This window comes from Anopheles darlingi, chromosome 2 (genome assembly GCF_943734745.1).
Source record: "Anopheles darlingi chromosome 2, idAnoDarlMG_H_01, whole genome shotgun sequence".
NCBI classification, from domain to species: domain Eukaryota; kingdom Metazoa; phylum Arthropoda; class Insecta; order Diptera; family Culicidae; genus Anopheles; species Anopheles darlingi.
In genome coordinates, this window is record NC_064874.1 from 31,114,403 (window position 1) to 31,129,274 (window position 14,872).

The window sequence follows — 14,872 nt, forward strand, 5'->3', positions numbered from 1 at the left end:
AGGTGGAACCCGTGCTAATGCCGTTTTTTGGCACGGTCAACGACTGGTGTTGGTTCAGTACGACCGTTGTGGCGGCCGCAGCGTTATGTTGAAGAAGGTGCTGCTGCTGCTGTTGCTGCTGCTGAAATTGCTGTTGCAGTGAATGATGTTGGTGTACGATCGTTTGGTGATGATGAGCTGGCTGTGGTGGTGGCTGCGGCGAATGATGTGATTGTCCTTGATGCAGATGATGATGATGATGATGCTGTTGCAACTGCTGTTGTTTCTGTGCGGCTTGCAAAGCCTGTCCAGGCGAGAGCGTATTCGTCACGAGTACTCTATTCGTTGTTACTAGAGCGTGTGGATGTTGCTGTGCCGGAGGCAACGCCAAATGGTTGCTATTAGACTGTTGCTGTTGTTGCTGCTGTTGCTGCTGCTGCTGCTCGTGCTGCTGCGGTGAGGACACAGTTGAAATAGATTCCATGATCACCTGTGGCTGTTGTTGCGTTGAGACGGGAGGAAACGACGAATAGATGGCCGACGGATGAGAAGCATGATGGGGATAGAGCGGTGACATTCGTATAACGCTGGTCGGTGCGGAAGGTGCAGTGCTTGCACCAGCTGCAGCGACAGTACTACTACCATGACCACCGCCGGTTACCGACTGTGCGGGACGCAACGATTCAGGACGTATCAGCTGGTGATGACCACCGGAAGAAATGCTACCCAGGTTGCCGCTACCGATTCCTCCACTAATGCTAACACTAGGTCCACCAGCTCCACCACCAGTGCTGCCTCCGAGCGGATTCGGACTTGGTGTGTTGGTTTTGTACTTGCTGTTGCCACTACCATGCGGCGTGTCAGCGGAGGGTGCCGGGCTACCGATTGGCATGAACACATTCTGCCGATTGCCGATTGTTACTGGCGATTGGGTGGCGTGTGGCGACGATCCATGCCCCGTGGGTGACGAAAACGAATTGCTCGGTGTCGCTGATCGGGAGCTGCTGAGTGATACTGTAAGCAGAACAGAGATACAAGATAAACAAAGGTTAGCAATATTACTACTGCCTCGATGATTTATCGATGAGTGCACTTATTTAAAAAAGGGAAACGTCTTGACCATTCTATTCCCACACCTTGTTCAATATACTCTTCCAATAAAGTATTTATTCTTGCACAATATCACACCTCCAATACCCCATATACTTTCAAAGCAATGTCTATGTCCACTACACTTCTTCACTAAATACTTTTAAGGTCTTCTTAGGAATTGTTTTGTTGAAGTGTACACATTCTTTTAAAAATTTAAAAATTAATTCTTTAATCAAACAATGCAAAAGCAAAAAAAATATAATAATTTGCCCAAACTCCAACAGATTTAATTTTTGATTTTGTATGAAAAGCGTAGATGCCTGTTAGCACGTGGCAGAGAGAGGGGAACGATGAATGTAATCGTCGATTCGTCGACTAGTTCATATTGCTCGGCCTACTACTACCAGAAAGCATCACTACAAGCCAGATAGAAGTTGGAAGAGAATGACACTTTCGCGACACAAAATGGATAATCCGTTTTCATCATTCACGATGAAGATCACCACCGATTGAAGCTATCGATCGAGCAGAGCAGTGGAACCAAGCACAGCACGTGGAGTACAGCGCTCCATTCTTGAAAGACAAAAGGCAAAAGCAAATTAAACTAAACCGACTTACGCAGGCATTTGATATAAAGTTCCGCTCCACTCTGCAGATCGTACGAATTCACATTCAAGAAATTCATGATTCACTTTCTTAGGGCAATTCTCGCTTTATCTACTGAACTACTAAACAATTATTCCAAAAAATAATTAGAACTTGCAAAATCTACTTTCACTTGACATAGACGTAATAAAGTATCAGCCTACATTCGCACTGGTTGCCAAATTATGATCACTTTGATAACTAAACTTCGGAACGCATCCCCGAGATCGATCGAAGTGATCGCCCTGATCACACACCGACGACCAGTGGTTGCTCTAGTTCTTCACACGATGGAGCACTCTTTCTCTCTTTCGCGCTTTTTTTTTCTTTCTCATTCTTTCGTTCACTCTCTCTTTCGCTCTCGTGTCCTCGTCGTAGTGTTTGCGATTCAAGCTATCCTTTTGACGCCTGGACCACACACCTAGCGTAGTGGTGAGCGGCCTCACACGACGCAGCGCTCCTTCATATCGCCTGAACAATGGTGGCGCAAGAACGATGGCGCCGCTCGACGGCGAGTGCGTATTGATTGTTTTGGTGCTATTTTTCTCGCATACTTTCGGACATCTATGCAATCACAAGTCCAACAGAAAGAACGAATCGGCACCAAACAGCATTTCTCGGAACTATTCAATTATCGGTCGCTTGCCCAGCTGTCCCAATGCATGACGAAGCGTACATTTGCTGTTCCTTTCCCAAAAGCGATGCGTATGAGCAATTGCTCGAAGAATGGGAGATTCGTAATATTTATTTTACACTTAACGTTGATACTTCCTCGATCAGATCATATTACTTCATCCATTTGTGCAATATTAAATATTGACTTACCGAGCACGTTGGCAGCATCCGTTTCATCATGATCGAACCTTCCGGCGACGCGATAGTGTGGCGATGTTTCCGAATCTCTCGATGTTTCCTCGTCCAGTTGCGTCTTACTGCTCGATCGACTGTAGAGGAACAAATGGAAACAATAGAAGGCAGGTGCATTCGCCGCAATGAGAAACTATGATGGTCTTTTTTAAGGGAATAGGAAACGAACCTGTTGAAATGGTTTGTCACCGAGCTGGTGGACGAACGGAGAGCATTTCCCTTCTGGCTGAGGTGCCGCGAGCAGTAGCCCCGCCGTTGAGATTCTTTCGAACAGGTTTCGTTCGAGCACAGCCTGCGCCACTGCTTTCCGTTGAACTTCTTCCGGATGCCGGTCGGTGTCGATACTACGTCCCCCTTTTTGAACCGATGGGGAGTGGCCGCTTGAGATCTGTTGTGGTTATTGATGGCGCGTCCGAAGGAAAATGGGATGATGGTTAATGTGGTTCGTTTAATTACACTTTCTCCACTACATGCAGTACCCGCGAATACCTTACCTAGGAGTTGCTGGTTGAGATCGGGGTGTACTTCGTTGGTCCAGTAAGCTTGAGGTACTGCCACGGCTTTGCATACTGCTCCGTTTACTACTGCCTGAGTATTTTTCGGTTTCTAAGAAAGAGAATGAATTTCGGTGTTAGTAGTTTTTACGTCCGTGATATTAGCTCTCACTCTAACCAGCATCAGCTTTACCTCCGTCCATCGGGAAACTGCTGCGCACTTCATCATCGCTCTCGTAGTCGTAGCTTCGGTTCGTCGTGCGCAAATCATCCGGACTTACGGTACGTAATACTGTAGTACCGGTAGAACCACTGCTGCCCGCCGCCGCGGTGGCTGCTGCCGCTGCCGTCATCACTGACGACGTCGACGGTGCGCTGCTAGCGTTGTGCGCTGGTGCTGGTACCGCTATTCCCTGCTGCTGCTGCTGCTGCTGTTGGTGATGAGACTGGTGGTGGTGCTGTTGCGCCTGCTGCTGCTGTTGTTGCTGCGACGAATGTTGAAGGGCCACCATACCACCGCTGCCACTAGACTTACTAGAGTAGTGTGCGGTGCTTGCACTGCTAACAATCAGCGTCGTCGTCCCAGTACCATCACCGGCCGGCAGCGGTGCTGCTTGGAAGGGTGAGGTAGCCGCACTTCGGTAGTGATGATGATGCTGCTGATCCTCTCCGGACAACTGCAGACTATCGGCCTGCAGCTGTGATGGCACTTGAAGCGCGATCAGATGCTGGCTGCTATCCTGCGATTGCGATGCTACCACCGTTCCGGCGGTCGGATCGTACCGAATCCCCCGACCTTGCGTGATGCTGATATTGTTCTTATACGGCGGACCGATTCCCGTGCTTGCGTAAATCACCGTTGCGGCGGGGGGTGTTGCCAGACTGCTACCCTCGATCGGATTACCGCTTCCCTGCAGATGTGCATGGTGCGAATGATGATTGCCTGTTGCTGTACTAACGTAACCGACGATCGTGCGTTGATGTTGATCGCCAAGCTCTACGCCATCCTGTGGTACCATGCTGGACACCGATCCGATCACCCGTTGACTACCGTTTACACCGGTATCCACTGCCTCTTCTAGTTCGTCCCACCAAGGAGGTTTCAGAAGTCGGATGTCTACTCTCTTGACTACTCGCAGCTGAAAGACATGATGGGTAACATAGTATTAGTGCGGTGGAATGACTTGCAGCCCATATCGTGTCGTAGCTGATGCTTACCTCCTGCTTCTCACCGATACCACCTCCTGTGATCTGCACTACGAACTGTTTCTTGTTAGCCTGCAGCTCTCTTACAATCCCTTCAATAAACACGTCTCCCCCACCGGTACTGACAGGGTGCGGATGGACGCATGTGGCGCGTACACACACCCGCACACCTGGCTGCAGATCGGCCAATGCAGGACACACATCGTCAATTATGTCCTGTTGCTGCTGCTGCTGCTGCTGCTTTTGCTGTTGATCACCTGCTGCTACTTCAGCGTAGCAGCTTCCTCGGAACACGTCGGCGTACGTCTGTTGGCTACCCTCGGGATAGTCGAACCCAATCACAACCGTACTCGGTGCATGCGTGGCCCGTATGCGCCCGGAATCGTAAACATCCTTTCGACGGGCCAGCACCCGATGGTTGACCCATTCGCTCAGATCGATTACATTACGATCTGCCACCCCTCCCGGAACAGAAGCCACATGCTGCTGCAGTGCCGGTGCACTCGTCGCCCGACCATCTACAAGCAGCCCCACTGAGGACGGTTGCGGCGATTGTTGCCGGTGATGGTGGTGATGATGTGGTTGGTGGTAGTGCTGCTGCGGTGGTTGATGTTGCTGTGGCACAGAAAACGTCACTGCTGGTGGCAACTGATGGATTGGCGAAGGAGTAGAAGTGTTGGTGGCCGACTGGGTTGACGATGGCGGCGTCTGCGATGGTTTGTAGCTTCCAGGCGATCTGGTGGATGATAGTAAAATCGAAAAGTCCATAAGCACGTGTTACTGGCATAAAAATCAGGATAAAAAAAACTGCCCAAAAAACGGTTCTCAAGCTATCGGCTTGCGAGTTGTGAGGCGAACACATGTCAATGTTTATGGATGACCCAACCTTGTATCGGAGCGTTTGGATTTACTCTGAATCATTCAGGAGTACAAAGCCACGGCTACGGTGCCGCGGTCTTTAGCGAACAGGGACACTACAAGCAGATGCATAGTATTCAAATGGTCCACAGTAACACAGCACTGGGTCTCGCCGTCTCCGATCTGAGCATTGAATTGCAATTTCAAGCAGCTCGCAGACCTCACCCTTTTACGCTTTATCCACAAATCGGACGGAAACACCGTTAAGCGCACCTCACCGCCCGAGGTTGTTTGTCGTCGCATCATGACTGCGCGATTGTGGGGCATCGACAATCGTCTCGAAGCTTATCATTGTGTCTCGCTCCGTGTGGTTGCCATTCCTCTAGTCCGCGAAATTTGCATTGAAATTATGTTTGGTAACGGTTACCAATTCAAATACTATTTTCCACAATGCGCAACAGCTTGCTAAGGTCGCAAATCTGGTTTCTAGAGTAACCACCAGCATACGGATGCACGTTGCTAGAGTCCAGATTTGCAGAACTCAGGATCGCAATATCAATAGTCTACCGGAAATTGATGAGTGTTTTCCAGACACGGAAATGTTTTATATGGTAGATGAAGGATGAGTTTCTTTTGTAATATTTGCTGTGAGTTTCACCAATTTCAACACGAAACAGGTTGAGAATAACGAATGCAGTTACATATTTGTCTTTTGAGCGACCCAAAACAATCGCATGAAGAACTAAATTCTAGTCATTAAAACTGCAGTGCAGTGCAGCGTTTGCGCAAAAATAAAAAGGATGCAGAATCTTGGTATGCATATTTGGAACATAGAAATCTGATGTCGGATTACTTACCCATAGGAGGGTGCAGTCGTATATAGTTTCTTCACGCCGGAATAGTACGCTTCGCCCGGCGAGGATGTCCGTTGTAGTCGCAGCGCATGATGTTGCTGCTGTTGCCGCATCGTTGGTGTATCAACGGGCAGCAACACTGAGCGATTGTTCGCAACCATAGAGTGCGGTTGATGTACTGAATGCAACAGGGTACCACCAGGAGATGATACTGTAACCACCGTAGGTGCAATCGTCGAAATGGTGTAGCTCTGAGATCGATTTACAGTGCTGTTACTACTGCTGCTGCTGCTGCTGCTGCTAACGAGACCACCAGAACTACTGGTCGTTAGGCCCACAATATTCCCATTCGCGGCAGTTCCAACACCGGCATACTGTGGATGATAGTAGTGAGTTTGACGTGGCGTCACATGCTGCAACTGAGCGCTCGGAATGCTGCTGCTGTTGATCATAATCGAGGCAGGAACGGTTGTCACGATCGACTGACCGGACGATGCTGGGCTAGCGCAGTGACTCTCCGACAGCCTAGCCGTCGTTTGTCCTCCAGTTCTGGAAGGGGATGATGACGATATAGATCGACGATCAGGGCTATCCGTGCGTAGATCGTGTATTGGCCGCTCGCGGATTAGCGGTGTCGCAGCCGAAGAGGATGAGCTCATCGGCGCTATCGTTGTTACCGCCAAGCTCATATTTTCGAAGCACGCATTGTTGCTGCTCATGGTTCTGCTTAAATTACTGCTACTACTGGTATTATTGTTACAATTACTAGTGCTATTACTACTACTACTAATGTACACATCGAAGCTGTTGCCATTGGCTGTGCCATGGCGACCTGCTGCGGTACCGTTCTTCAGTACCGAGCCGTTACCCCTTGGTGGATCTGGCTCGTAAACACTATTCGACCTACTACTGTGCTGCTGTTCGCTTTCGTTGGCCACTGTTAAGGACGAACATTTGTCGCCACCGCCTCCTCCACCTTCTTCGCCTTGTCTTCCTCCTCCTGGACCAGGTCCAGTGTCAATCGGGGGATGGGGAGCGGTTTGAGAAAGCAGACTAGCAGCCGACGACGACGGCGGTGGTGGTGGCGGAGGCTGAACTGGGCGATGCGATTCCATTTCCTCCAGTTCGGCCAGATCGAACTTTCGCTTCTTCGGATGCTGACGAGGGGTTGTGTTCGCTGTTGCACTTTTTCCTGCCGCGACAGTGCTCGCCTGGCCACCGGAAGAAGCGGTCATCTTCGTACCGGAGGTGGTCGTGGTGGCCACCGTTGTCGTCATGCTGGCGTTGTTGGCGCCCGATGCAGCAGCAATTTCCAACGCCGCGTTGCTGTTCGCGCTCGTCGATTGTTGCGCAGAACGTGGGGGCGGCAGCATCTGTGCAGATGACGACTGTGGTGACGACAGCTTTTGCGATATCATGCTGTCTCCACCGACCGGTTTGTTGGCCTAGCCCTGGTCGCTCCTCTCCTCATTAATAATAAAACGCTTGGCACTTGTGCTCCCTTTGATTCTAGCCTCGCGACACGATTCGCGGCACGTCCTGTCTCTTACTTCGGTGCCTCGTATGACATACGCCACTTCGTGGCTGAATATCTTGTTCGTGTTCCGCCCAGCGGTCACTGTCGACTTATTGTTTCCTAACTTTCTCTGCAACGGAAGTGATCCTTCGGTTGCGTTTTTCGAGAGGGTACCATTGCTACTGTTGTCCGTTATAATGGCCTCTGGGTTGCCTCTGGGTTAGCTATATCTCAACGTTTCCTTCAACGTTTTAAGCTGGAAGCTTGTTATCTAAAATAAACAAGAAAGAAACAAGAGCACAAAAGAGAAAACCATTAAGTATTCTGGTGTCATTTTCAATCTTTTATATATGTAAGAACTGCGGGTAATGGAAAAATCGTACGAACAGGGAGCACCAATTAATCGTTTGAGATCGATCAAACCGTGACGAGCGTCACTGCACTGTACTCGCGCGATCGTGAGCAAATTGGAAACCGCATATGTGAGAAACGAGTAGGAATGCAGCAGACCTCTGTTCGATCGTCGCCTTTCATCTAATTATTCGCACAAGGCGGTGTCTGTGTCTAATTGCAGAAGTAAGCTTAGTGAACTTAATCGTTGTCAGATGTGTACGATGGTCCTGTTTAAGCTGCGTGCTTCGGTTGCTAACGCATAGAAACAGTATCAAACGGTGGAATTACAACGATTGAGCAACTGCGTGCGGGAGATACTCGTATGAGATTGCCCACCATCATCGCCTGTTGCAGGCGGTACGCCAGATCAGCAAGACGCCATTGAGCTAAATTATCTGCTATCGATCGCTAGAATTGGCTATTCCATCGGCACCAGCGTGGTTAGTTTTACGTGAAACTACGTGAAGCGATTAGCAAACGGTACATCACCCAATTGAAGACAGATATTCGCCAGTCATTATCGGTTGGATAGGGATCAGGATGAACAAAATTCACTTTCTCCATTTTCCGGGTAATTTCGGCGGAACAGTCATTTCTGTAGCAATTGCATGAAATAATGAAGTGAAGCAGCGGTTGTGCTGGAAAAAAGGAACTTACTTTTCCAACGCAACCACCGAACCCAGTTGCTAGTCACTTCATGAAATGTGGGCACTAATTGGCATAAAAGAGCTTTCATTAAAAATAGTTGAATGAAAATTTCAGTGCTTGAAATCAAGCCATGCATATAACACCACAAGCAGTACATCTCGTCGTGTTCTCAAAACAAAAAGTTTACAAGTGGTCGTTATAATTACAATCATATGCTTTCAAGCGTATTTCATTATCCTTGCAATGGAAGCAGAAATGCACCTGCATGTTCTATTCAAAATTGAATTGATCAACCAGGGGAACCCTTTTGAACAGAGTATCCAGCGGAACTCTATAGAACACTCTTTAGCGTTGGTAGTTTACCAACTAGCGTCGTAGGCAATGATTGTTGGGAAACTTTCAAGCACGACGCCTTGCACAAAATACGGATGCTCGTGCAGAAAGGGATGTTTATGCAACGCGTGTGAGGCGCTAGGTAAATCTCTTTCTCTACGAAAGGTAGTCCACTCTCTAGCAATCACTGTGACAAGGCCATGCGTAGGGTTACTAATGCGTGGGAAGTATTCAGAGGGTTGTTCCGGACGCCAAAAAAATCCTGTTGGTCTCGGAAACGGTTAAAAAAGGGCACGATTCACCCACACATATTACGCTAGATAGAGCCTTTGTGTAGTAGGCATCCTAGGGTAGTCTGTGATGGAGGAGTCTAATATTGAAAGCGACACAAAAGGGGATATTTCCTACTGCACGGGAATGCAGATTCTCGGAAGCTTTCAGCAGAAACCATCCACAAATAAAAACTTAAAATTGCATGTTTCTAGGGAGTTGTACATAACTACCCTCGAAAGACCTCCATTAGAGGGGTGGGGGGTGGGTGGTCAACATTTAGTTCGAGTTCGATCACTTGACAGAATGAGGTTTTGTCCGAGAAAAGATGACATACATTGAACTACGAATGCTCGGATGCTCCAGCATAACGCGATATGGCCGGCCCAGAGCCCAGGAACGAGAATCCTGTCCGTGTTTTCTTCTTATGCTTTGGTGAGTTTCTTCACTTTTCTCACTTGATCGGCAAACGCAACGTGAAACGCACAACCCACGGTGCAACATTAACGCTTTTCTTTGTGTGTCCAAATGTGATCCTTGAATATGGAGCCTCCCAATGCGGTGCAAGTTCCGCGTTTTACCCCAAACCTAACTCACCACTGCTCACTCGTAGCACGCCTGCTACAGCACGCCGTAGGATTTATAAATATAAATTTAAAGTAAATATAGCCACGGCTTGTTTACACTCCTGGACATGGGTGGTGTTTATGCTGCTCCCCTTCCTTGGGTTGGGGGCAGTATGTATCCAAGATGGCGTTGACATGCACCGCACAACACCACACACAGCTTCTCGTTGCTGCAGCGGCATTACCCATCGCGTAGCCTTTGCTGGGGCTTCACGTTCTTCATTCTCTCAGCATAGCAACAGCCGTACTGGTGGGCCAAACCGAGTAGGGACAACCTATGGAGATGCCCATAAACAGACAGAAGACGTCGATTGCGGCGATGCTCCCATCAGTGCACCTCACAAACTGGTGATACACTGGAGAGAGCGAGAGAGAGAGGGAGATTCAGCAGCAGGTACATAAAGAAGGGGGTAATTAAAAATGCGATCCCTTCCTACTTCTTCTTCATCGTCCCGATGCCAAGGGGTAGACGGAATGTTCTCGGTACATCTTTTCTGCGCTCTCTTCCTCTCTTCTATCCAGGTTATGTTACTCCCGTTATTCTCTCAATGAATGTCGCCGCCAGATATTGAGTAGCAGCCATGTTTCGTTGATCATAGCGCTGTGTAGATTTGTCATGAAATCCGTCCGCAACCTCAGTTGGGTCTCAATGGTGTTTGTTAATTGAATTAAGTTGATCAAATAAAAATTAAAATATCAAAATGGACGATGAACATAATTCTCGACATTCATTTTTGCTGGCGGTATAACAAACCAAAAAATCATTGTGTATATTACTGTTAGCATTCCTTTTCAAGCACAATTATACAGAACTGATTCGTTAACTAATAAGCCGTAAACGATCAACACGGTAGAACACTCGGCTTGGATATGGCACGTAGCAACCAGGTTGGGAATAATTGGAATGATTAGAGAACGTCATTCAACGTCATTCACCCTAGACTTGCTTGTCCTGGGTGTAATCCTCCTCAACTGGTTGTCACTTGTCTCGCACCCGTCAATTAATAGCTCAACACACTACTGTATCGTATAGATTGCTGCTTGATAGGCGATAAAACTGTCATTCAATGCCTGAAATTGACGGCCACAATTTGGTTACAGCAGCGCAGACTTGCATATCGCAGTAGTACTTTAACACGATTTACCAGACTTTTCCACACACTTTCCTTTGATTTGCGAATAAAAGTGGCAGAGCCTCTGATTTCAGAGCTACTCAATCGACCATTCATCGAAGGGCGTAATTGGTACCTTCATACTCTATACGGTATCGGATAATGTGGGCGCTTTTATCAATTCATTTTTTTATGTTCAAATTCTACCTATGCTGTCTGGACGCAATCAAGTTTTCCCCTAGAATGCGATTGCAAGGGAAGTTGAATCATACCAGCAGGGGGGGGGGGGTCGTGTGTTTTTGCTCACTTACCTATCATAACACTCCTTCACCGTCGTTTATCACATGCTGGATCGCTGGATTAACTTTCTGAATTGCACTCTCTACTATTTGCTATACAGATACATAGATAGATGTGTTTTGCTGAGTGGACTGCAAGCCGGGGTTACACACGGTTATTAAATGGAATTTTCGTATCGGTTAGCGAATGCACAGGTCGCCACTGTCGAAGTCGAAGGTGTAGTGGTCAGACGACCGTTTCATTCGCCCCACACTGCGTGCACGCGTGGATGCCGTGTGAATATGTAGCGGTATACTGCGGTTGCTGCTTTTGCTCGATGGCGCGTTGTTATTGTTATCGGAAAACCACAACCAATCGTATCGCCGTAGCACAATAGTGACCGCCAACATATGCTGCCTCGTGACCGGGATTTGTTTGACTTTTACAATCGACTCAAAAATGCTGCTGTCGCTACAGGCTCGGTAGCACGAACAACCGGTGTGGGTAAAGATTTGTGCAACTTGCTAGCAAGGTGCACTAGACCGGGACACTAAAGGACGAAGGCGCGCACTTATGATTGCAATCACACAACACACAGCTCACACAACGCAGATCACACAACAGCATCTTCTCTCCAAGCAAGTCTTTGGAACGGAGTAGCCAGATGTGGTGTGGTACTACACTGTCTCATCAACCTGATCCTCATTGACTGATGCTGCTCTGCAACGATGTATACTGGCAGGCAACTCACCCCCACCGAATTTGGTTGATTGCTGTGTGTAGTAGCAACAGAGCCAAATTCATTCACATCGATTTACAAAATACCAAGCAACATAAACAACCAACACTCAACACACACATACACACACCAGCGGCTACGGCTTTCACAATAATCATCAACCCACGCGGCGCAAACACCAACGTTGCTGCAAGCAGCAGGGTCGGACCTCAGCGCGCACGCCCGTCGCCCGCTCGTCTGTTAATAGTGGGTGGAAGGGTTAATGGTTCAGGTCACAGCCACCATTGCACACTCCTACGCCCAAACGCACAAATACACAGCTGGGAGGGTCGCCAGTACGGTCGTCGCTGTCACGAATCGTCTCCACCGCCAGAGGACGGTAGTTGTTGGCTCTGATATTGTTGCTGCTGCTGTTGTTGTTGTTGTCGCCATGGTTGGTGGGGGGCTAGTAGTGCCATCACCACCGCAGCAACGGCAGCTGCTGCAGCGGCAGCGAATCGCAAGAACCATCCACCATCATTGTGCAGCACACTGATGCGATCGGATCGACGAGATATGATAGCGTTATTCCATCCGATTGTTCACCTCACTAAACACACAAACGCGCAGATCATCGGCAGCAACGATGCCTTACGCATGATGTAGAACCAGCAGCGACGATCTGCACATGACGAAGCTCAGAGCAGTGTTGCTCGATGTTGCTCGGCTTTGTATGCTGACATTCGTTGGTCGCCAAGCAGGCCGTTACTTTCATGCAGATTACATCCAACACACACGAAACTAGCACTAGTGCTGTAGGTTTTCACAATATGGTACTTGTGCTACACGAATCCAGCAATCGCTCACTCTTACACGGTCATCATCTATGCCAGGGGGCCGGTACGGTACCACGAATCACATATTTATAATTACTCGTCGGGTGCGATCGACGAAACACTATCTACAATACACAACAACCGGGGACACACACTGTGCACTGTTTTCAGCCGACTATGTTTGCTACGGCAACGGGTTCGGGATCATTCATCGAAACAGCATTTCACACAGCAGATACACCCCGCGATTTCATCACTTTTTTGCTTCTACTGAAAAGGAAAGAGAGAGAGAGAGAGTGAGAGAAGGGGAAAATTAGAACGGAGTACAATACGCGATCATGCGAGAACTGTACGACGGTGATCAGCATATCAACGACTTAACATGCCCGCGTAAACGTCATAGTCCCCACGAATCACAGTGTATTTTCCGCTTATTTCCGGCCATTCTTTTATGGTCCTGTAACACATGACACCGGGGGGGCACACACCAAAAGCGTCTACTAAGCGTGTCGTCGCACCGTCCCTCCGTTTGCCATTAACCCGTGCTCCTATCTTCCCCACCATTGTGTCTCGTTTCTGTTTAGTAACCAAACCGCGAAACGTCACCCCGGGCCACGAGAACCAAAACAAAGGCCGCCGTACTACTACCACACGGCTACGGTTACGATTCACACAGTCACTGGGCAGTGCGCGGCTGCGCTGCGTACCTATGAATGGCTCGTCGTAGAAGGGTAGGTGGGGTTCAAACGCGAATGACAAGTGGAGGATGCGTATACTACTGCTACCAGTCAGTCCGACGATCGTAAACGCGGCCGCGAAGACCAACGGCAAACCAACTCACGCGCGCTCCATTATTACACACGCGCTCAACGTCTACGCTCAAAGCACACTAAGCGACTATTGGCAGCCGGCTGATGCTCGGCAAGGCGCCGAGGCCCCACAATTCGCGCGCCGTGGCGATCGTGATGTTGTGCCTTGCACGCACACTCTGCCACATGTCGTCTCGCGAATCACGGGCGCCCCTCCCCACCCCCTCCCCGCCGATCCGCTTAGCGGGGAGTAAATGGTGGTGAACGGTGAACTCGCAAATTGCGTGGATACACGCGTATTCTCGCGAAATCCCCCACCCTGCCCCCTTTGAAGCGTGTTGGACGAATGTCCCACACAGCGAGGGCCACACGAGACACAAAGAGGAGAGCGTCGGATAGCAGACGATCAAGGGATAGGGGGTATAAGTTCCGGTGTGTAACTGGTGTGATGGTGGTATCGAAGGCGCGACTGTCCAGTGCTCGCTCGTATGGCAGACGATTTGAAATTCTAGCTACGATGAACTCATCCGCCAGCCCATGATTGACGACGACGACGACGATGGCGATCGCGACCGTATCGTATCCACTCTTTATGTACGGCAACAAACGAGGCTGGCGGCGGGAGGTGGGGGAACGCTGTTGTGTGTTGAGCACTGCTCTGGTGTGGTTGTATCCACGCACCGTTCCCTCTTGGCAGTGGAGTTTCTTCTGCTTGTGTGTGCGGTGGAGGTTTAGTCACTGGCTGGTGTACCAACCCCATCCGGTGTACGATTCCTGGAGAGGAGAACCTGGAGGAGGGAAAAGCAAGACCGAGAATGGCACATTAGTACATTGTTGGTTTGCGCTCGCGCTCATTAGATCTCCGATCTTGGATCATGAAGAGGAAAGGAGGGAGAGGTGAGTATATATAACGACATAAAATACATTTAATCACGCATTAAGTGCGCACAACAACGGGGACAAAAATGAACGGCACGTTTTCTTTGCTTTGGATCCGTTCTTGTTGCTCTTCCATCTTGCACTAGAGTATTGTGGTACCCCCTCACCCCGGTCGTATCATTCATTCCCCGTCCATGTGTCTCCGAAACACTTGTTCCCCGGAAACCGGTACCTTGGTCCCATATTCTTCTTCTTCTAGGTCGGGGCACTAGGTGGTGGAATCTTGGCAGGCCCGTCGTCGCAGCACAAGCGCACAGCCGAGAAAAGGTAGAGGGAACGATGCGCCCTGCCGTTAACAACCGCTGCTGCTCCGCCGGGATTGACACTGACAGATGATGTTGGCTGCCAAAGGTAGGTTGCTTCGGTCGCTCTCTTGATTCCTGCAGCCGTTTGGTGTC

At 49.2% G+C, this 14,872-nt stretch overlaps 1 protein-coding gene across 9 annotated transcripts in view; it reads right to left on the reverse strand.

Annotated features, from left to right (window-relative positions):
* Nucleotides 1-14,872, reverse strand: part of LOC125950582 (mucin-19) — a 48,570-nt gene that overhangs the window by 13,030 nt on the left and 20,668 nt on the right. For 4 of the 9 annotated variants that reach the window (XM_049678707.1, XM_049678706.1, XM_049678705.1 and 1 more), the window contains exons 1-9: nucleotides 13,434-13,746; nucleotides 11,205-12,996; nucleotides 5,999-7,782; nucleotides 4,296-5,019; nucleotides 3,271-4,216; nucleotides 3,078-3,189; nucleotides 2,753-2,971; nucleotides 2,542-2,660; nucleotides 1-993 (exon numbers count right to left, since the gene is read on the reverse strand). The exon at nucleotides 1-993 is cut by the window's left edge. In XM_049678707.1, coding sequence (XP_049534664.1) covers nucleotides 1-993; nucleotides 2,542-2,660; nucleotides 2,753-2,971; nucleotides 3,078-3,189; nucleotides 3,271-4,216; nucleotides 4,296-5,019; nucleotides 5,999-7,413 — 4,528 coding nt within the window. In that variant the 5' untranslated portion in view covers nucleotides 7,414-7,782; nucleotides 11,205-12,996; nucleotides 13,434-13,746. Of the gene's footprint in view, nucleotides 994-2,541; nucleotides 2,661-2,752; nucleotides 2,972-3,077; nucleotides 3,190-3,270; nucleotides 4,217-4,295; nucleotides 5,020-5,998; nucleotides 7,783-11,204; nucleotides 12,997-13,433; nucleotides 13,747-14,872 lie in introns of those variants that run through there. The other 5 variants (XM_049678703.1, XM_049678704.1, XM_049678702.1 and 2 more) reach the window with 3 other exon arrangements.